The following is a 24876-nucleotide window of genomic DNA, read 5'->3' as shown; positions in this document are numbered from 1 at the left end:
TACTGTGACGTTATGTATGAAGGGATCAGTGAAAAAATATATCGCAATTTATGGTTCATTCAAGGCAAGGTCACTATGATTTTGCTAGGTAAACTGTTTCACAATGCAGTTAATAAGAAATTTTGAATTAAAGACAGCATTATCTCTGTATTTGGGTCCATTTAAACTAATGTAGAAATATAGAGTATATCAGATACGTATTGTGAGATATGAAGACAACATTTCAACGTTCTTCATATTTCTTCCAATTGTTAACAAATAATTAAAATTGAAATTGAAAAAAAAGCTTAGACTCAAATTGAATCATTGTCATGAGTTTTTTTTAATTATTAAATTGATTATTCATTCACTTTTAAAAGTATAGGGAAACCATCAAATTTACGGACTTAATAAACAAAACTTATCATCGTAGTCAATCTAAATCGATATAATATAATCAATGGTTATAATATAGTATTTTGAAGTAAAACAGCAATTATTCTAGCACAGTTCTCATTTAACATCCTCTCATTAACTTAGTTCTCATCAAAGGAAAGAAAAAAGAAGGGAGATGTGATAATTCAGTTTTTTAATCCGACCTTTGGTAAATAAGCTTACTAATAATATGTAGTCTAAAACAGTATAAGCACACCATCAACTGTCTGTCAACATATACTTTAAGTATAACTTTAGTGATGACTGAGTTTGCTTTTAGGTGACCCCGAGTTGACAGTGCCAATATTCTTCTTTTTAGCTCTATTTCAAGTTCATCACTAATTTTTTTTTCTCATTAATTCCCTAACATACATATCACTCTATCATATTCAATGAAGAGATGGAAGAATGACTCCGTGTGATGCTTGCATTTGGAGAAGGACCTCTACGTTTCTACTCTATAAGCGCTACATAAAGTATTGCTGTTTCTTATTTTACTAGGGGTAGTACTCGACATTACCAACATTTATTAGATTTCGAAGAACAGATAAACTTTGCTTTAATAATATAGAAGATAACCCGTACAGAAATCGTCTGTATTTCTTTATGTTTTTCATGAGGACACTCACTCATAGTTACTCAATACTTGGACGTTCCCTCCTCAAGAATGAAAGAACAATTATAACAGCTTGAGTAATTTAGTTATTTCCTCTCGAGAGCGCTCTCTGGCTTAGGTTTAGCTATACCTCATTTAAAGTCACATACATTATTTTTTATAATGTACTTCCATTTTTAATCTTGTTTAATATGAGCTTCAGCTACACACTCACGTTGTGAAAAAAGGGTCTTCAACTTATATTTTTTTCTTACGTCAAGTTAGTACAAAGTCTTAAGATACACTGAAAAATAACTTTACTGAAAGAACACATAAAAATATAATTACAAACATTGATTTATTTATATAAAAATCTACGCTTCACACAAAAACAGATCGCATGCACGAGTTAATATTATAGCTAGGACAAGCACCTTGAAGATGACTGTAATTGTGCAAGTTTTACTATTTCAAAATGCAGTATCAAAGAAATTTTGAATGTCAAACAGCATTTCATCTCTAGTTGGATGAAATCCAGCTAATGAAGGGGAATATGTTGATATAAACAAAGCTTATTGTGGTAAAAAAAAATTGGTATTGTGAGATATGAAGATATTTCAGCTTTCATTCATTAATCATGTCTCCTTTAATTGTAACAGATTATAAATTGGTGTCAAATATTGGTCTTTCTTTATTTACGTTCCCTTTTTAAAATGTCTCGGGAGAGGTTTCATTCATGGTCCTATGAGCTGGATCTTAAGGATTTGGATAGATTTGTGATTGTCAATAACATAGGAGTCTCTTCAAGTGCTGATTGATGAAGTAAAGGATGTATCTCCTGACTGAAACAGAATCCAAGAGTTGGATGAACGTGTTTGTTCGGAGATGGAACAATTCCCAAAATTCTACGCCGAGTTCAACACCGATGGCAATCAAGATCTTTATATTCAACAACTCCAAGAAATTCGAGAGTTGCAAAAAAAGCACGGGAATATTATCAAGGCTTCTGGAAAATATGTAAAAGAATTGAAAATCAATAACTTGAAAACGGAAATAAAATATCAGATAGAGATTCAGGATATTAAAAAGAGTTTTTCTTTGCCCGCTGAAGAGTCTACAATAGAAACTGATGAGCCCCTTCCCATGTTACATATACCCCAATTGGAATTAACGAAGTTTGACGGGGAACTAACGAATTTTACGACTTTGTTGGAGAAGTTTACTTTTTTGCGATGTGCACACCAGGGTACGGTTGTTTAAAAAAATTAATTTCTTCCTGTGAGCAAGGAAAGCCATGACGAGGCTATCAGAGTATTAAAAGAGAATTTTGGCTGTAGTCGGAGTGTGATGTCCAAGCTGGTCCATAGTTTCGTGGGTTTAAATCAAGATAAAAATTATGTAAATGATCTTCATCATTTCCATGATGAAGTAATTACGATTCAACGTGCTCTAAAAGCAAAGGATACAGATTTGGAAGAACTTAATGTAAGTAGATTTGTCATTCCTCTTCTGGAGAGTAAAGTTTCTGGCCTCCTTAGGGATCGATGGGAGAGATTTGTTAGTGAAATTCAAGATCATGATTTGTTCTCTATAGAAAAGTTCCTATTGAATGTTCAAATTCCAGCTAAGGTTGCAAAACTTGCAATTCAATGAAGAGTGATGGAACATTGCAAATCATGAAAAGGGTTATTAATAAAAGTATAGTAAATTTATATCAGTGCCCTAATAATTGTATGGAACAAGATTCACTTGATGGTTGTATGTTGTTCAAGAGGGAAACTTACAATGCTCGTCAATTACAAGTGAAGAATCTCGATGTTTGTTTTAACTGTTTGAAAATGGGTCATCGTCTAAACGAATGTTTATCAATTAATTTGAGTCAAAAGTGTAATGGTAGACATCATACCCTTCATCATAGAACAGAAAATGAAACAGAACTTGTTCCTTCAATTTCAAAATCTAATATTGCATATATTTCTACTATTATTGCAAGAACATATATTGTAAGCAATGATCGTAGTGAAGAGGTTTGTGTATTATTCAATCCTAGATCTCAGATAAGTTTAGCAACGTTGAGTGTGGTTAAGTATCATAAGTTACGGGGAATCATGGTAGAAATGTATATTAGTGGTTTTGCTGATATGGAGTTCCCGATTAAAAAGTATTTTCGACAAGGTATCAGATTACAAATTAATGAAAAATCATTTGAAATCGAGGCTTTTGAAGTAAATTGTATTTCTAAATACTCGTTATCAACTCTGAAAATTGTATTACTTCATTCACATTTATGCGATTTAAATTTAACTGATTATGTCGATCTACCAGGAAAAATAGAAATACGGATAGGAGCTAATATGATTAATTGATGTTTAACATCTATTTTAGATAGAATAAGGAAACAGGATGAAACGTTTGCTAAATATACAAAACTTGGATGGGCTATTAGTGGGAATGTGAGGCTCTCATTTAATCGTGATTATGCTTGTGTATCTCAAATATCTATCAAATAAGAAGTTCCTGACATTTCAAAATTTTGGAAACTGGAAGAAATTTGTACCTTTAACAATAAACATATGTCAAAAAATGAATCGAATGCTGAGAAAGTTTTTGGTTTTAAGGTTAGAGTAACAGACAATGGTCACATTGAGGCTCATTTATCTTTGATGGATGATTTTTTAGACATGTCGGAGTGAAAAGTACTCGCTCTCAAACGTTTCAATAAACTAGAATAATCATTTTGTAGGAGGGCTGAATTTAGAAATGCAAATTGGAATGATGTACAAAATAATTTTGATTTGGGTTTCACTAAAGTGATACTGTATCATGAAGTAGCAATCAAAGATAATATGGTGTGTTACTTACCACATCATGGTGTGATAAAAGAAACGTCTACTACAACTAAATTAAGGATTGTTTTTGACGCATCAATGAAGGTGAATCATGGTAAATCGCTTAATGATCAGCTTTATCTAGTTCCAAAGATATAACTTGATCTTATAGAAAATTTATAATGGTGGAGTTTTTGGCCTGTAGCTATTGTGGCTGACATAACATAAATGTAAAATGTTCCAAAAAAGTTTATGTTCCGAAAAGACAACAAGATCTTCTGCGTTTTTTTTAGACTAAAAATAAATGACCCTATCAAAGAGAATCGCCATACGAGGCAGGTTTTTGGAACGGCAAGTGCTGCTCATTCGTGTATATCTGCTGTCAAAATGAATGCTCAGAAATTCAAATAACAATATAAAACTGCAATGAATGTTTTTTATGCTGATAGATATGTACGTGGATGACTTGGTCGCTGGAACAAGTGATATTATCGAAGCAAAACAAATGTTGGATCAACTTATTAGGATAAATTCTTATAGTCAATTTCAACTCCAAAAATAGTGCAGCAATATTCTGGAAGTGATTCACATCTTCCTAATCAATTGCTCAAAAACGAAGATATAACTTTATTAAGCTTAGGGCCATGGTTATTCTTGGAATGCAGGTCCGATCAATATTTATACTTTAAAAAAAAAATCAAGGAAAGTCATATATTTGTTTATTTACTGACTCAACTAGAGCTGAGCATTTCGAACTTACAAAATCATTGAGTACTGAAGATTTCATAAATTCTCTTCGGCGGTTTGTGGGACGAAGAGGAGTAATCATGGACGCAATTTTGTTGGATCTGGTAATATTTTATCTAAATTTTGCAGAAAGAAAAATAAGTTTTAGCCAAATGGTCAGTTGCTAGAGGGATTGCATAAAAATTTATCCCACCAAGAGCACCTCACCGCGGAGGTGCTTGGGAAACAATAATGAAATTAGCAAAAAATATTATTTGTCGTCAATTTGGAAATGTACATATGACCGTCGAACAACTAAATACTACATTAATAGAAATTGAGGCTGTACTTAATAGCCGCCCATTGGTTCCTTGTCTCCAGATGGTTCTGATATACAATCACTCTGTCAATGCTCATAACTGGTTTCAACATCACAAGCTTTCCAGATCGCTGTGTTGACACCCATTATTCTCCTAGTTCAAGATGGAGGAAACTAAATGGTATTTTAAAAAGATTTTGTAAAAAAATGGATGTCTGAGTATATACTCGATTTCCAACGGCGTCAAAAATGGAGACACACTCCAGAGGACTTGGTAGTTGTTGTCGATGAAATTCGGGGAAGTAATGAATGGCCTCTCCGCCGTATTATTAATGTCTACCCTGGTTCTGATGGTTTGATTCGAACTTCAGAAGTGAAGCATTCAAAAATAAAGCTTTATCAATGCCCGATAATCAAGTTAGCTTTGGTCTTGTCATCTGAAGATATATATGATCTCCCCGATGGTGCTCATGTTGGGGAGTATGAATAGAGAATTCGTAACATTGACTTCGTTATACTTGTGTTTCCCTGTATCATTAATATTATTTTTTTAATATGTCTCCTTTTGATATTATTGTCATTTTTTCTTATTGTTTATGCGAGTGAGTTACGCTCCCTTTATATATATATATGTATATGTAAGTCTTGTTGTGTATGTTGAAGGTGGCATGTGGTCTCCTTTAATAAAATCATAATTAAAGTCCAATAATTAATTTGTGTTGTGAATTAGATACGTCCTTACCTTAAAGAGGAAAGAAAACGCTCGGGAGGGTTTTATTCAGTTGTTATTCTATAAACAAAACGAAATAGTCAAATACTCAGACATATAAAATGTCTATAAAGTTCAGTTATCAGTATATCCTCAAAGTTATTCAGGGGGTTATTATTAAAAAAATAGAAATGCAGTGACATTTCCTTTATTTTTCAATTGATATATGAAATTAAAAATTGAATTAATGTTTAGAATAAGACTAAATAATTGTTATTTTATAATTAAACACCATATGACACATAGGTAGTTCTACACTAAAAATGCCAAAAAGTTAAGCTATTAGTATACGCCCTACGTAATTACGAAAGTTAACATTGGGTGTAGCATTAATGGGCAATTTAGTTATAGATCAACTAAGGGAAAAAATGACAAAAAAAATGAGAGAAAAAAAAAAAAAGTGTTGCAAATCTTCCCAGTCTCCTTTTCAGTATACATTGTACATATATAATAATTAAAACGAATTTCCATATTCTTTTTTTTTTCTAAATTATACTTGAGTGACCTCGTTTTTCATATGAATATACATATTTTACTATTTTTTTTAATAAATATATCATACACTGTACGTAATATAATGTTATATACAGTCGCAAAGAGTGAAACGCAATAACATATTTCATTTTGCTTCTGCAAAAGACATATGAAATTTATGTTCAATTTCCGTAGATCGGAGCAATAGTAATATAAAGTGTTCACTCCATGTAACTATATAAATAAATATTATGTGTATTTAATAATATAATGATTCCTTATTATTTTCCAGCTGGTTCAAAGAAAATCATCATCTCCTGGACCCTCTTCCTAGCAGTCCACAATACCATCTCTTCGGTCCCCGTGGTAGTGCTCTCAAAATATATCGCCTCCAATCCTCAGACTCGGGGATTTACCGTTGTGTAGCTCGCAATGACGTCGGAGAATCCTCGTTTAGTATCCATTTAAAAGTATATAGTCAGGGAGAGTCCTCTCCACCAGATCTACGTGTTCTTCCCGATATTCAAAGTGCGGACATTGGATCCAATGCACGCTTCTCTTGTCAAATCCCTGATAGTAGAATTTCCCAAATAGAAGTTGGGCTACGATGGTTGGTAAATGGGGTTTCTCCAAGGGATCCTAGGATTCTTGTGAGAGGAGATGAAATTGAGATACGGAATGTGCAACAAGAGGATGGAGGAATTTATCAGTGTTTTCTGAGTCTGAAAGGGAATGAATATCAAGCTTCCGGGGAACTTCGTCTTGGGGGTAAGAAATATACTATCAAGTTAACTGTTGTGATTATGTGAATTTGTTACTTTGTTATATAATATGTCACTTTTTACGAGTATAGTACGTTTTTATGTGACGTTAGCATTGTTGATATACATAGATAATAAAAAAAATACTAAACGCATTGTGAAGTAGTGGTGGTTATTTTTAACCTACTAAGTTGCCCTGCAACTGCACTAAACAATTTATGGCCAGGAGTATTGTTATTTTGATAATATATATCGGGAAATTTACCCAATGACAATTTTCTCCAAGTTAGATCAAGTATTTTTGTGAATTTGTTCATTTTTCAAACCTAAAATATCATCTACGCACCACCAAAGTTGTCACAGCTTGCTTTTTGAGATAAAAAAATATGTAGTTTATTTTTCTGTCAGTGGTTTTCATTTATGTTCATAAGTTAGAGCTTGAATGATTCACAGTAGATGGCTTTACGTATTATGAACTCAAAAAAGATATTAGATCGATTTTTGGTGGAGCATTAACATAGATTGGACAAATTTTACAATAAAATACTAATATAATGTGTTGTAGAGTAATTTTTATGAAATTTAGTTGTTCTATGTCTTACAAAATGGCCGACTTCTAGAATGACGTCATTTCATTTCAAAGTGTTCTCTCTATTTCATTAAATATATCATTCTTATTTTCTTATAGAGTAATAACACCTTAGTATAACATGCATTTTGTACTATGGTCCAGGATTAAGACTTTCTCATCCGTTTTTTTAAGAAATAGTCACGTTTTCTGATAGAAATGACAAAGAGTTATAGTTATGGCATTATTATTTTTTATTATCTATACTACTTTTTTTTTTGTTTTCTTTAAGATTATATTTATTAATAAAATAAACCTACATAGCAAGATAGGAACTGTTTCTTTCAAGGGTTAAATAAAATGTTATATTGTTTCAGAACTTCAATAACAATAAAATAAAGTAGAGAATTTCACATAATTCCCACTCGCATAAAAAAAAAATAACTTCTTGTACCTCACAAAAGGCATTTAAAATATCTTACTACATAAACATGCCCCAGATAGATTATTTTTCTATCTCTTGTGGGAGGATCATCTATTGATCTATAATTTAAAATATACATATATTTATTGTTTTCCATTCCACAGAAATCCATCAAAAAAATTAAACATTTTTTATCTTATATTTAAAAAAAAACAAAAAACAGATTCATTGCCTCGTCTTCAGTATGCCTTTATTGAACAAACACTGCAACCAGGCCCCATGGTATCACTCAAATGTTCTGCCACTGGATCTCCAACACCTATTATCAAATGGAAGTTGGATGGATTTGATCTACCAAATTTAGAGAGGTAAAATCCATTCAGTTTATTTACAAATAAATTATTAAATTTGTAAAGGGATTGAGTATGTAAGTTATCTTATATCAATTCAATTTTAGTCATTTTTTATAAAATAAAATGAAATTAATATTCGTTGAGTATATTTTTGTGTTAAAATAAACTTTGTAATTGATAGTTTTTATAAGAAATTTTATAAAATCGTAAATAGTTTTTAATATCATACATTGTATACAAAGTTTAAAATGAGATTTTTGTTGCATTTTCAAACTTTTCTCCGAAAAAATGAAAGAAAAGAGGGCAAAAATATATTAGTAGTTTCTACAAGCAAAAAAAGTTACTTAAAATAATTTATTTGAAAGTGATATATCATCACTTTCTAACAAAAAATAATTTGAATTCAACTTATCAAAGTTTTGGACAGTTATAACAGACGAAGAGTAGATCAATCAACAGCTGCTAAAATGAAAATTAATTCAACTTTATTTAATTACTATGTAACGTTTATGTGAGATATCCATCAACTTTTAATAAAAAAAGATACTGAAAAAGTCCGAAATCTATTGATAGCTAACTAATTCTTCACAGCTGTTGGATTCATTAAAATACATATCATTTAAATAGCAAGGAAATATTGACAGTTTAGCAACAACTGGTTCGAATTCAATCCAAAAAAAATTCGGTCAAGTCCTATATAATAAAGTCAGGTCACTTGAAAATAAAATAAACATAATTCCTAGCCATGTTATTATATAATGACGTTACTCAGGTACAAAGTGGGAAATATATTAGAAAAATTAGTTTATAGATTACTTTTTATTTTATTTATCATTTATTCAATAAAATGACTACCTATTAACTTTTTTAATTATTGCTCGGAACTTGTTATAAACGCATTGAGATCAGGAAGCTATTCATGGACATGAGATAGCTCAAAAAATCAAGTATTTATTTTTATGTTAGTGGATAATGCTGTGTATGTATTTGTACAAATTTGTCATTTGACAAAAAAAAATTATAGAAGAAACTTTTTTTAATTTAAATTACAATAATTATATGAAGAATAAGATTGGAAGTAGACATGTTACATTAAATGAAAGGCTCATTTTTGGTTCTTTATTGAGTTTTCATAAGAAGATTATACTTATTATTTCTCTTTATATCTCTTTAAGCTTTATAGCCCCAATAAATTAAATGGGAATAAAGTTCGTCAATCCGTCTAAGAGATTTTATATTCAAGATCTACATATTTATGTATGTAAGACATTACATTAATGAAGTGAGGAAGAGTGTTTGCAATCTCTATGATTGACTTCTCTCTAAACATCTCTGTGTCCATCCCTCAGTAATATGTTAAGGACGTTATAACAAATCAGACTCCCTTTGATTGGTCGTTTGTTTGTTTACGTACATATATATAATTATCACTTCTGTAAAGGGTTGAAATTGGATATGAGGAAATAGTACCTGATAACAAATACAAGTGTTAGTGATATGTTTACTTCCATAAATATTAAATATGTACATTGTATATATACCCGGAACACTTCTCAAAGAGAGGAATGAGAAAACAAGATGATAATGTTCCCAATCAGCTGACAAGATGTCTGCATCAAAACCTCCTTAACACAGTTAATCTAAAAAAAAGACAAAATAATCAATATTGCTGATCTAGTTTGCACGGAATACACACCAACAGAGATCCAAAACGTGACTAAGGTAAGTAGCAAGACTATTTGCAAAGTCAAGAAGGTCATTAATGATGGTACTGGGATCGAAAGGAAGCCTGAAACTGGTCGCCGATCCAAAATAAATCCAGATGGCAACAAGGCGGCTACTCATAACAGCCAACAGAAATCCATACGAGCTCCTCCCACATAATTCAACATTTCTGAATGTGCCGTTCGGAAGGCAGAAGGGAGAGTTGGACAAGGTTAGAGTGTCCATTATTGGTGGCACAAAAGATCTTTCAGACCATCTCCAGCGTTGTCAAACACTTTTTAATAACCTGAAGAGCGCAAAGGCTGATTGCATCATCACCTTCTGCTTTGTGGCTTAAGTATCTTGAAACTTTTCATTCCTTCCTTTGATCCATATATTTTATTCACTAACAACACTCAAATTAATTAATTTTATTATTTGTGAAAGAGTCTATTGAACACATATATGATTTTTTTCGTTTATCTGTTTACAAATGTTACATCATTATACTTAATACATATATTTATAAATATATCGGCTTAAATAAAGAAGAAGTAGAGAAGAAAAAGTTGATTAAAAATAAAAAAAGCGGCTTTCTTATTGACTAATTAAATTGCCTATGTAATTAGTAAATGAAGATTAAAAGATGATTTCGTGTAATTCCATGGACTTAGTATTAATATCACATTTCTGAAAATTTATTTTTGGGATTCTATATCAACAAATGTATGCTCCCATACGAAAAAGATGGGTTTTCTTAATTAATTATTTTATTGGGATTTTAAGTCATAAAAGCATTATAAGGAATTGTATTCCCTAAGCCTTTTGGTTTGTATTACAAATATATACTGCTTTAAAAGAGGGTTTACTAAATTAAGTCTGACTTAGAGTTTGTTTCTAAAAAAAATTAATACACACCAGGTTAAAAAAAAAGAGTTGGATCAGTTGTAAGACTGAATTCTGTATCAGTCTATTTTTTTATTTGAGGTCCTTTTTCCAGAAGGATTGGAAGTCTAGACATCACTGGTATTTTGGATTGTAATAACAGTAAATCTAGTAATGAATTACATCTACATATGTTGTTACCTTTGCTCAAGAATTAATTAAATTTCTGGCAAAAGAAATGTACAAGATACACCAGGTTGTGGGGTTGAGAATCCTTGTATAGAACATATCCAACAACTCTCTTTATTAAAATTTAAAATCAGAAATATAACGTGTTTTAGTCAAATTTGATGGATAAAAATATGGCTTCTTAAGTGTCCGACATGGGTGGGCTAACAGCATAATTATTTTTAAATTAATGAATGAATCCCAATTTTTAGTTTCACTTCTTTTAAGTAGGGGGAATTTGGCATTGCCTTTCGGGGGATGGAGATCTTATCTAAAACGCTATCTACGTACAAAAAAAAAAATCTTTCCTAAAAAAAAGGTGATAACGATTACTTTAGCTGTAACTAGATGCAATAAAAATAGTATCAATTATTTTTCTAATAGATGGATTTAATAATGGGTATCTGGTTTTGTATAAGTACGATTTGTTTACGTTAGATGGTGTTAGAGTCGTAATATTTCGTACTTAAAAAGCATTAAAAAGTTTTGTAATTATTTGAAGGGTGTCAAAGATAGATACCAGCAAAGATAAAATATTTCATATTTTATTGTTTTTCTTCGATAAAGGCGAAAATGGAATGCCAGACGTTTGAAAATATGAATTGTGTCTATGGTTTTGATATTGTAAGAACCAATCACACGCAATTTTGGTTTCATCGATTTCATTCCGTTAATTTTAATGTCAAAATACACCAGGCTCTCGAAGGCTAACCATAGAAAATGTGTACCATCATTTAACACTATTTTGATTGCCAAGGAGTTAAAATATAAAAGATATGTTTTTAAAAGATAATTTGCAGAGAATGGTTTTATATAAGTTCTGAAATTTGGTAATAGAGGTAAAAAAAAAGTTAAAAGGCACTGCCTTAAATAAAGAACAACCTCCCAAAACCCCCAACCTCTTCCTCAAATAAAAGGCAACTCTTTAAATTATCGGCTTTCAGTAGAGTTGTGTCGGTCCTTATATAATACCGAAGACTCGAGTCAGTTCAGGTCCTGTTCAATTTCGTCCAGTCCAGTCCTACTTATTGGTCCGTAAAGAAGTTAAAATTGATCCTTCATGACGTCACTGAGGGCTTGTTTCCTTTTTTAAGTTATTCCGAACAAATACCTTTTTTTTAATCTTTTTATTGCTAGATATGTGCAAAAGACCAGTCTGATGTTCAACTTTTTTCAAATTTCGAATACAGATAGTGCGGAAAAGTTGTCATATCGTTAAAAATTATATTCACAAAATTTCATTTTTCTACAATGTCATCTGTAGGAAGTACATGTAGTTAAAGCTTGAAAGGAGAAAAAAGTTATTTCGTCAATGAGGATTGAAATACAGCATTAATCATTATTTTACATAAATTAATGATGATAGACAATATTCTCATCTATAAAAAACAAAAATATTTTTTTTAATGCTATCCTTTAGAGCAGAAAAAGATAACAACATAAGAAAATGTAAGAATAAAAAAAGATGCGCAATATACGCAGATCATCCAATTTTTTCTCTTTTTTTGTTTCATTGGACAATTTTAGAAAAAAAACATGAAAATAATTTTTATAGGTTAAAAAATTCCCATCAAAATTACTCTATATAAAATACCAAAAAAATTCCTATTAGTATCTATATTGACAGAGTAAAGAGTTTTTTTCTCTTTACATAATTTGATCGAGATGTGCGATTTAAAGATTACCACGTAGGACAATGCAATATTGCATAGGTTATTGTCATATGACAGCTTTTTTGTACCAGGTGGAATCAAACCGCTCTAATGGATTTTTTTTTGAAAAATTCTAAAGACCGGCCGTTAATGACCAATCCCAAGGACAGACCGTTCTAAGGACCGGTTCCAAGAACTGAAGGTCTTAATAACCAGTACCAAAGACTGACAGTCCTTAAGACCAATAGGACCGTTCTTAGAACTGGACTGGACCAAATAGATATGGAGTGACACAGCACTAGTTTTCAGTATTTGAAATCAAAAATAGATTTTATTCATCTTGTCGTTAGGGGATGGAGAGAATGAATGGCTTTAATGAAAAAAATAAAATACCCCTAAATCAGGCTGTTATATTAAATTGGCCTTTTTGCAACTTTGTACATACTTTGGTGCAATTTTGATTTTTCTGATAAGGAATTTTGAAGATATTACAATTTTATTTGTATATTTTTGTATAATTTGGTATATTTGGTTTTGTAGGTATAAAAGAAAAAGTCTTAAAAACAACACTTGCTATTTCTTTTAGAGAAAAAGTAATAAACCTTTTTATATCTTAAAAAAAAACTTTATTAATTATTTTTATTAGTAGCTTCGAACTACATTGAAGCATATCTGGCTGTATTTATATTCTTAAATGTAATTTTTCCCCCTTTTACTTAAAAATTTGATTTATATTGGCCTACATAGTAAAATGTACGAAGTACATGCATATAAAAGTATTTTGGTATCCAATATTATTATTGTAAAAAATATGACCTTGAACGAGTGCTATACTTTTTGTAATTGAACAGGACATTTTTCATTTTCCTAAGCTTTTAACATACATTTTTAATTCATGAGGAGAGATAATTTAAGTGCAGAGTGTGAACCACAAATTTTTAGTAACGTATAATTAGGAATTTATCCTGGTTATTTTTAATTACGATGTTTCATTACGCAACGAACGACTGCTAAAACAAAAATATGTAAGTTTAATTTTTATTGCATGTGGCTTTTTGTAAGACTGTCGTAGCAACGTAAGTGAAATCTCCTCTGCGCGGGTGTCATTGACGAAAATTCTACAGAGACCATTAACATCTTCAACAGGACTGCCTACAACATCGAGAAGACCCTTACCACCCCATTAAGACAATAAAAATAAAAACTTGACGAGCAACTATATGGATAATTCCCATGAGGCCTTCTCCAGCCCTGACCTCAAATATCTGGAATTATAGTTTAAGGTATCTTACGGAAGAATGTCTACCACACCTCTCATTCAAATTTGGATTCGCTCCAAGCTGTCATTATGACAGTGTGGTGTGCAATGAATACAGCCTTCATCGTCAAGACCTTTCAATCTGTTTGTCAGCTTGTCGAAGCTGTTATTAGTTATGAACGAGGGCATATTTAATAAAAAATATAGTTAAATAACGTATTAAAACATACATATCACAAATTGGTTTTTTAGTTGTCCTTTATTGATTCCATAAAAATCAAATTTTTGGAATTTATCCAAGTTTTGGGTCCCCATTCTGTATATAGTAATCCCCAGTGGGTATGCCCATGAAAGACGCCGAGTACACTGAGGAACTCTGGTGAAGTTTTAACTGTAAATCCTTGTTAGACTCATAGGTAGTAGAATTGAGGATCAACATCGGAGGCATTCCTGTCTATGGCCTAGAAAAATCCTTGCTCTGATGACTACTTGCAGCTAATTGAATAAAATGTCAAGACAACTAGGCCGTTGTTCTTCCAGAATGATTTCAATATCATCTTAATTTTCAGTAGTTATCATTATTTTTTATTTTTTTTTTACATACTAGTAGGTCATATTTTCTAAAAACCTAACAATCACTATCCAGTAGCCATATTAAAATGCCTAAAATTTTTGGTACAAAAACAACTCTTCCAAGAGCACATTTTCAACACTTTATCAACATGTGTCAATATCAATATTACGTAGTTGCATTTACCTATTTATATAATCTATAGGATTTATCAGATAAAACTACATTTTTATGCTAAAACATTAAGAAAAACTATTCTTAATATTATAGGAGTAGACAGCATGGTTATGAAGTGTAAAAATTGTCAAAATCCTACATTTAAATGTATAAGCAAGACAGGTATACTATAGTTATATTTCTCAGCAAATATCTTGCCTCTCAAAGTTACTGTAATGTTATGACATATTTTTTAAGATAAACTATAAAGGCAAGATACCACATCGATTGTGCGTGTACACGTATATTAACTCTTGTTAGTTTATTAAAGGAACTCCCTTTAAGAGCAACTCTTCTCCCGATATCATATTGAGTATTGAGGATCAAATTGTTGTAACTCAAAAGTTACAAATATTATTGGTATTGCCTATATTTTATCTAAGAAGTCCAACATTTTATGATAATACTTAATAACACCAAAGTTAAAACTTTTGGAATACATTTTTTAGATCCGTTGTAGTTAAAAAAATTATAAACACCAGTATTCATAATGAAAGAATGGAGTTTCCAATCTTAATTATGTAAAGTAGATATTTGAGTTCCAACAATTTTGCTCTCACCCCAGGATTATATATTTTTTTTTTTTCACTGACTTTATTAATAACTTTACTTTTGAAAAATCTTTGGCAGAACCTAGTAAATCTCAATTGAAAATTATTCATGTTTGAAGTTCCTTAAATTTCAGAAGAGCCCTTTTATAATCAGTACAATAAATTCATTCTATCTAATATCGAACTTCTGGTATATACATGAAGTCATAGCCTGCCATAAATGTATTTTAAATCAATAGTCTACCCAACAATATAAGAAACAAAAATATGCAAAATTGATTCGCTATAATCTTTTAGGTATGTACTTTCAATATAAAAAATGGTTAAAGGATGTTACTTCTATTTAAATATCCTACACAAACCAAATTTGAGATCATTGAACCCTATACGAATTACGGTTTATTTCTCGAACCCAATAAACTTGCTATCCAAACTCAACTTGAATCGACACATTTTCCAATTGAGCCTGATATAACACAAAATATTTATCATTTCATTTGAACCCAATAACCGTTTCGAGAAATATTTATCAACCCAACTCTGGGGCAGTTTAGGCACAAGTTAGCCAGACCTACCCCAGATGTCATGTTAGGTTGTGTTGAGCTTGAAATTGGTTCAAAAATCAAATCTCCAATTCTTAGTATCTACATTGATGTCAGAATCTGCAATAAATATATTTTCCATTTATAGTTATACCAACGATTCTCAAAGCGGGTCTTGACAATACATGGGGTGCCCCCTAAAAATACGTATTTTAAATAAGTATTTAACTTTTAAAAATTAGAAATTTCATATATAAATGTATTGGAATCAAAAAATACAGTATCTTTACATAAAATAGAATTTCAAATTCATTTGAAATAAATAAATATATCAAATAAACTGTATAAATCTCTCTCAAGTACTAATTGTCAACAATGTGTCATGTAGATAGCCCACCGAGCTCAGCATGACTTTAGTGTGCATAATACTGTTTTACAATTACACTGCAAAATAGATACATTTGTTTTCACAAAAAGCAAGGAACAAGGAACATAATCATACATCGTTTTCTAAAGAGTAAAAGGCCAAAAAAACTATACATGATTGACTATGAAATGGAGTCTTTGCCTCTTTCAGTCACTTTATTTGAGTTTTTTAGTATTATTATTGATTTTTTGTGTCTGTTGTATCCTTGGGTGGTCAAACAAACTTGCAAACGTGTATTTTTAAAGGTTAAAGTTATTATTTTTTTTACAGTGTGTATTATGTTCTGTTCACTACTGTCTCGTCTGAATAAACAAGACATTTGCATTTAGGCTATGTAGTGTCAATTTTAATCCAATTTTACACTGGAATACCTGAAAATATATACTTATACTGTTTGAAAGATACCTTGAAAGAAAAAAGTTTGAGAAACGCTGGTCTACATAACGATTTCATGCAAATAAAAATATACAAAAATGATTTGTTAAAATCATATATTTAAAATGATTGGAAGTTTATCCGTCCTCTTACCTATCTACGTACATACATTGATAGTCCCTTTGTATGACATCAATATGCAAAAAAAAAAAAAAACTGTTGCTGACAGAAAAAATAATATAAATATGTATTTTTAATTTAGAAAGTCATTTGTCTCTAAATGTGTACAGAGAAAGAAATAATAATTTTGTCGAGAACTTTTTACAATAACTTTGACGAATGGTATCGACATTCAAAAAAATGATAAAAAAAATAATTAGGCGAGAGGCTGAAAAAAGTAATATCTGTAATTGACAGACTCAATAAAGACTCAGAAATAGGTTTTTTTCTTTCCTTTCTATCTATTGCTTTTCTTTTTAATCTATTTCACTACGTTTATAAATATATTTATTAGTGATGAGCTACAAGCAAAGCTTGTCAATTGGTACTTGAGTTGTATGAATAAACAAAAAGTATACGAAAATTCAGTTCCTGTATCTAAAAGGTAAGTATTTACTCGGAAGTGGTCCAAAACTTGGGATATCCCTCCCCCCCCCTATTATTTTTCGAGCCCATAAAGGCTTGTTTATCTTTCTTGACTAACATCCTTTCTCATTGTAATTTAGAATCTATATTTACCCACAGGCAACACTATGTAGACGTTAATTGATTGTTGTGCAATGTGTAGTATTGCAACAATGTTTTCTTAACGCTTCTGTATTGTAATTCAAAAAGTTTCGTGTCCGCAAGAATAAGAAATCTGCGTATTCCGATCCGTTTAGGAATGTTGATGTATCTAATAGTGTTGTTTAGGTCTTTATTTATTAGATCAATTCCAATCTTAGAACCGATCCTATCAGACCCCGGTTCTGGTCTTTAAGACCGTCGGTTCATCAAGGACTGAACTTTATAAGTTCTTAGACTCAACTGGACAGGACTTCAGTCTTTATCCACAAATAAGGACTGACAAGCACTCTTGCCACTAAAATATATTGGTTTTAAACCGACTATAATAAAAGATTGATGTGTGAATTCTATAAATTTAATCGCCATAATTTAAATAAGTGAAACTAATTTTTAAGTTGAAGATTAATTTTGGAGTAGGACAACGAACATTTCTCTTACTTGGAGCTACAAGAAAAAAAAAGCACAACTTTTTCGGTATAAAAAATATATTCGGAGCCTTGAATAATTACATATACCAATACTTCCCCCCGCCACTCCTTCTAGTCATTTGACTTTGTACTTTCTCTCTCTATTAAGCAGCTGCAGGAGTAATATTAATAGCAACAACAACGTATCATCCTCATCTCAATGTGGGGAGTTGTTTGAGCTTTCTTTTCCGACTTTCACACCCTTACTTCCTTCCTGTCATTTCTATATATTATTTTGAACAAATACTAATATGTATTATATAATGACAAATAAGATCTAATTACGCCTCTTTTTTACAGAGTTATCATTATTGAGGTGGGGAGTTTCATCGGTGGCTTTTCTAAAAAAAAAAGACCGAAAAAAAATAATTAATATTGTTTTATCTTTTTCTTAATTAAAACACATCAGAGGACACTTAATTTATTGATATTCAATAGTGGAGAGTAATTACATTCATACATATTAAGGAAGACCAAAGGAAGTTGTCTTACTACTCAATATATATTTAGATCATCTTTTTGCTTCTTAAGTATACTCTATAAATGATACTTTAAAATCTTATTTACAAATACTGGGTGAGTAATAGAACACTTGACATTTTGAATCTGGAATTTGAACAAGTTTAATTTTTAGAAGATCTAGAATAGTTTTACTTTGTATAGATGTTGGCAGTTGTGCTGCTAATATTCAATTTAGTCTCAATCTACATTGACAATGGCCTTGAAGCGTCGCTAGAAACTCTGACACGTGATAATAATATAATCGGGACTCATGGACTTCCAACACTCATCAATGGAAGCCTTGACTTTAGTATCATTCGATGCCCTTGTCCGACAGGTGCTGGCCTCCATATGCGGCCAGAAGGAAAAGTCGAACTTTTTGGTATCTGGCAAGTACGGTGGGCACATGCTTTTCGGCCAGAATGGAATGTGGGATTCCTAAAAGTACTTTGTATAACGGCGGTTTATTTCCAACTTTTTTCGAATTTCGATACAGGCTAATTCGAAAAAGTTGTTATGTTGTAAAGGAAATAATATATATGGAAAATTTGAATTTCAGTATCCTATCCAGTAGCCAAAATCAAAATTCGATAAAGTTGAAAAACGAACTGCCCAACTATGTGCGCCGGTGTACCATCTGATTGAAGCTTGTTTCGATGCCAATACTGTCATTAATGACCTTCTTGGCGTTGTCAATAGTCTTCCTGTGTGCTTAAGTCAAGTTTTGGATATCTGTTCGAGCGTGTTCTCAATGTTTGTGTCTTTTTATGAGGTCATTTTTCGACTGGTGGTGTTAACTTTTTTGGAGAGGGGTGTTACTACACACAATTTGTCAGCTGATGGGAGGGATTATTTATTCCTTTAATTTATTTTCCTTATTTCTCTAATTTATAAGTGCCCAGATTTCAACTACGCATCCGGTATGTTATGAGTTGGATATAAAATGATTTTATGTATTCAAGGGTGTTTCTACTCAAGCCAACATAAACGTTGTAATTTAGCGTTTTAATTCATTGTTATCAAGTTTAGTGACATAAAAAGTTACTTGTCAATAAAAGGAAATTACTATGGGAAGGAATATCCCTTCCATGAATCTCAATAATGGGGCACAGCGTCACAATCTAAGAATTGTGACGTTGATATATTTTGTTTGAAAGGTCCTATCGTTATTAAATTTAGTTCCATAAATCAATTTAAGCTTTTAAATTATCTTACATATTATTGGCTATCTTAAATCATCCCGGATATTTGAATACAAGGACTATAATGAATTGAAATATGTCTATGAAAAATATTGGGATGTATGTATTAGATTATACAGAAAAAGTAATTTTGTATTTCCTACCCCATGTACAGTTTTGAGTGTATACAAACGCATTCCGGAAAGTACTGTGATTGGCTGGTTCAGTCGTGAATTAATGTTGCGTCGAGTACAGAGGTCTTAAAAGGAAAAATTTGTCATATTTAACATTTTTACTATCTGAAAGGGGAAAAAGCATCGAAAGCGACCAAGAAAATTTGCAATGTAAACAGCGGATACTCTTTTGGTTTGTATGCACAGCAGTGGTCGGAAGATTATTTTTTTTTGTTTAATTCTGCCCTCTAATGAGAACACCTCTACTCTTTGAACCTGCTGATTGAACAGAGGCGGCCACCATTTGTGAATAGGATACAACAAGACATCATCTAGACAACGCCTTAAAGCATCCCCTTTAGAGTCCGGACACGGCACTAAGTGACTACCACCGGTTCCTTTATATGGCCAATGTGCTTCGGAGTACAAATTTGGCCTCAGTAGAAAGCTGTGAAAATATGTTGTCCTAGTTTTTTTGGAAATAGGGACAATTATTATATCTAACTTCATAATACTCTATAAAAGAGTATTATGAAGTTGGATTCTCATTGGCAACGTGTTATGGAACCAAATGGAGTATATTTGGCTTAAATCAGATAATTGTAACACTTCTTGTAAAGCATTGAGTTAAAGCGAACAGTACACACTTTCCCTTGCCTTAAATATCGTGTAAAAAATATATTGTATATTTCTCCTGTTCTTGATTTTTGTTCAAGTTTTATCACATATTTGTTGAGGTTCAACGTACAAACCCTTAAAAAAAAAGTTTAAAATGAACAACAGCTGACGGATATATTATTTATTGTATATTTTAGGGGGGTATCATTTTGTACAAAAATAAGTAATATTTGTAGTCTCAAAATCTTATATTTGTAATATAAATATATATTTTGTGTTGAAAATAAAGTGATATTTCTAGACTTAAAATAGAATTAGGTGGAATAACACTATTTTTTTATTTTTTGTTTTTTGCAAATAATTATTTGTCAGTAAGCTAGCTAAGACAAATATACATTTTAATTAACGATTTTATGACTAGACTCGTGTACCAGTTGATTTCAAAATGTATTATTCCTTATTTTTAGAAGAAATAGTTGCATGATATAACAAATATACTCATCTTACAACTTCTTGAAGGGTAAATATTATAACTGCATGAACAACTTATTTTTTTAAGGCGTGTATCTAATTTGATATATGTATTATATCGATGAATTTATCGATATAATACATGATATGATATGATATAATATATGATTTTTCTTCCAGACAAATGTACTTTACTACTTTTAGTTTGAAATTCTAAACGTGTAACATTAAATTCAATGAACTAGTTATGTATTCTGTCTTTATTTCTGTGAACTTTCTTATTTCAATAATCTTGTGGATATTTCATTTTGATTATTGATCTGATTAAAGGCTTTATGTGTGGGTTAACATTTTAAATCCACATTTTTTACGTCATTCCAATCCCTATGTATCTCTTATGGAATATTGACAATAATACATTCATTCCACTCTTTAAAATATTCACCCTTCAACTTTCAAAAAAAAATATCTAAAGGGTGAACGTATGTATGAAAGTGACATCATGTCAAGGGACTTTTATAGAGGAAATATTGTGGTTTTTTTGTTATACTCAATATTATCCTGTCCAATATTGTTTACGGGTAGAGTATCCTTTTTCTAATGTTTATCTATATTTCCTTTTATAATAGATATTTGATTGGTCAGTACGTCACTGTTCATGGTGACGTCATTTCGCATCTTAACATATCACGAAGCCTCGTCATTGATGGTGGACTCTACTCCTGCTCAGTTATTAATCGGGCTGGTTCCATTATACATCAAGGAAGATTAAACATATATGGTGCTCCAATGATTCGGCCATGGCCAGAAGAGATTAAGGCCATTGAGGGACGGACTTTTGTGCTGCATTGTCCTTTAGGTGGATTCCCAATTGAGGCAGTGCTTTGGGAAAAGGGTAAGGAGATTATATCCTGACCTAGGAATTCAATTAAATGTTTTGTTTGAGGTTTTATAATAGTATGGAATAATACTTGGAGGGGTTTGTATATATATATCTCTCAGTGTGCCCTTGTTTTGTTTATTACATTTTCTTGGCCTTGTTACACATAATGAAAAATAAACCAAGGCTTCGACTTTTTCTTATTTTCTCCGTAATTATATTCGATATAAACAAATAGATTGCACTACACAGTTGTCTTATATGGGTGTGTGTTTTGTAGATATAATAAAGCAAATAATGACCAAACTAGGTACCTCAACAAAAATATATATTGTTAAAATAAAATTATTATATTCCTCAATTCTTATCCAGAAAAAAGGCCTTAAAATCTACAAATCAATGTACTTTTTCAGCTGTAGAGGTTTCTTCATCTTTAATTCTATTCTGAGTTTTAACATTGATTTTTTCGATACGAATTAGTTCTTATAAAGCTGTGAACAGTAATCAACTATTATTGAATAACAACTCCATAGCTGGAAGAACTGACCATCCACCAACTGATTTCAGGCCTCTTTCCATTTCTTTTTGGATAAAACTTTGCCAGATACAATATACGTCCATAAACAATGTCCATTGGTATTATAACAATAAGTATAGTAATATTATTGGATTATTTACTGTTTTGGCATCGGTTGTCAGTAAAAATGTAACCTTAAGCTGGATCTTATTTAGGTCCGAATTCTAGCCAAATCCTTATAATATTAAAGACAAGGATGCGTCTAATATTGGTTTCGGACCTAGACTCGAAAGTTTGGGTACTCAAATATACGTCTTAAGATCTTAATAGATCCAGATCCCAGAAAATATGTATCCGTTCCATCTTTAGTCTGACACAGGGACGCAGATATGATTTTTAAACTATGTCCACAAAAAATCTGGGAGACATGCCCCAATGTCCTACGTAATATCTGCTTTCATATTAAATAAAAGTCCCTAAAATTAGTATTCAGAAAGGAGATTGCATAAGATGGATTTATTGAAGTTAACCCCTACTCTTTTCAAAATAGTTTTACACGGAGTTATATAAAAGAATAATCACCTATGAATCGCTTATTTTCGTTTTTTTTATATTTACATAAAAGCATAAAATATGTACTTTGTTTCTTTGAAGCATATTTTATGTGCAATAACTGCCAAAACGTCAAAAGAATAATGTCTTAAGGTATATAGGTAAAACGAATAAAACATTTCTTCTCAAGTGAAATAAAATGGATAAAAGATATTTTTATCTGTATGTAATTGATGTTTTTTTTAAGCGTGTTTTTTTTCTTTAAATACTGAGTTGCATTTTTTATTATTATCATAAGTTTTTTCTTATCCATATTTAACCTCTCAAAATTGACAGGAAGGATTTTTTTTTTCATCCATGTCTAGTGATGTGATTACAATTTGCATGGTAAAAGTACCTAGCTATAATAAGAAAACTCTAGAGTAAAAAGTAGACCAGTAAAAGTTATTTTCGGTTGTTTAAATTTATTTTTTGTATTGACTTTAACAATTTTAGTTACAAAAAATGCACAACACCAAACACGGCCTTGTCTAAAAAAGATGCAAAAGTCGTAACAGAGAATCATTTTTATTAAATGACACCATCGTTAATCAACTTTGATAAGAATCACTAATAATTTAATTTGGTTTTAATTAATCATAGTGGCCAAATTATTATTGTGTATGAAAAGTACATTAAGTTTTACTTAAATACAGTCAAACTTTCATGAAGTGATCAAACAGGGGAAGTTAAAAAAGTGGCTGCTTGTTCCAGATGACCCATTAGATCAAGTTTGATTGTATTTCAATTTGTAAATTAATTTATTTGCTATATTATTTGTGTTAACTATGCTTTCTATAGGGGTTTCTAAAATTAGGAACTTATAAAGGATCGATTTTAAGTCCTATATTAAATACAGTGCTACTGAATATCAAAATCAACTTTAATACCGGCAAAAAATTATATGTTTTCAAAAAAGTATAAATTTGAAAAGGGTTAAAGATATTTGATTATTAATTATACTTTGACTTACATGAAAATATGCAATTTGAATGCAATTATACTTATTAAAAAACGAAATTGTAATTACTTAATGTATGTCTTTAAGTCTATGAAACATAAAATTAATGGGGTTTTTTTAATAGAGGACATTAGTTTGCTATTATTACATCATTATGTCTGTATGTAAATGCAATTAAGAAATTTGAAAAAAAAAGTTTCATACATACAAAATTCGTAAGACAATTTTAACTAAGCTGATGAAACCTTTATGGAAAATGTCCCCTTTTACACGTGAAGGGATTTCCTACGTGTGTGTTTTTAAGGATAATTGATAAATTTATTGATAAAATAAATGTATGTAAAAGATCAAGATGTAAGCCAAGAAAAAGTAATTCTTGTTATTCCTTTCTTTATTTTCGTCTTCTTAGATAATCTCCTTTTGGCCTCGAATCTAAGAAGAAAAGTTTTAAATAATGGGACTTTAATCCTATCAGACGTGGCAAAGGAAAGGGACGAAGGGTCTTATAAATGCACAGGCTCTAATCGTCAAGGACTCTCAGCAATGGGTAAAACAAAAATATCTGTCATTGGTAAGTTTTTTTCTTTCTTTCTTTTTTAAAATATATGCTGTCGAGCCTCACAGTCACGGACTAATTTGGGAGTGGGGTTTTCCCCAAATTTACGTTGTTCTTGAAATATTCAAGCGATAACAAGGAATGCAAATTTTGAAGAAATAAATTGCCGTTTTATGATTAGAAAGAAAAAAAAGGGTTGATATTGTTAATCTTTTTTTCAATTTTTACTACAAGACCGGTCCAGATCGATCAAGGATTTCCAGACAAAGTCCAATATTAATGAAAATATTTCCCATTTAGATTGTGTTAAAAGTATCAAATACTATCAAGTATTTTAAGCAATCAAGACTGAAAGTTATATTCCCCTTACACTAATACTATTGCAAATATATATGAAGTTCTCCTTCCAGGAGCAGCAAGGCATTTTCGTCATTCCAAAACAGAGAAATGATGTCAATTGAGGGCATTTAATCAACATTATCATAATATATCCCCCACCATCTCCTCGAGTGCTAAAAAAGTAACATACCTACA

The 24876-nt window shown here is 31.0% G+C and overlaps 1 protein-coding gene across 2 annotated transcripts in view; it reads left to right on the top strand.

The window, feature by feature from the left end:
* Nucleotides 1–24876, top strand: part of LOC121113979 (cell adhesion molecule Dscam2) — a 186274-nt gene that overhangs the window by 108459 nt on the left and 52939 nt on the right. For both annotated transcript variants that reach the window (XM_040707785.2, XM_040707786.2), the window contains exons 7-10: nt 6418–6893; nt 8102–8246; nt 21467–21732; nt 24196–24357. In XM_040707785.2, the coding sequence (XP_040563719.1) occupies nt 6418–6893; nt 8102–8246; nt 21467–21732; nt 24196–24357 (1049 nt within the window). The remainder of the gene's footprint in view (nt 1–6417; nt 6894–8101; nt 8247–21466; nt 21733–24195; nt 24358–24876) is intronic.

The sequence above is a fragment of the Lepeophtheirus salmonis genome, chromosome 3 (genome assembly GCF_016086655.4).
Source record: "Lepeophtheirus salmonis chromosome 3, UVic_Lsal_1.4, whole genome shotgun sequence".
NCBI classification, from domain to species: domain Eukaryota; kingdom Metazoa; phylum Arthropoda; class Copepoda; order Siphonostomatoida; family Caligidae; genus Lepeophtheirus; species Lepeophtheirus salmonis.
Note: the sequence above shows the minus strand (reverse complement) of the source record. Positions and strands in the feature narration are given on the sequence as shown.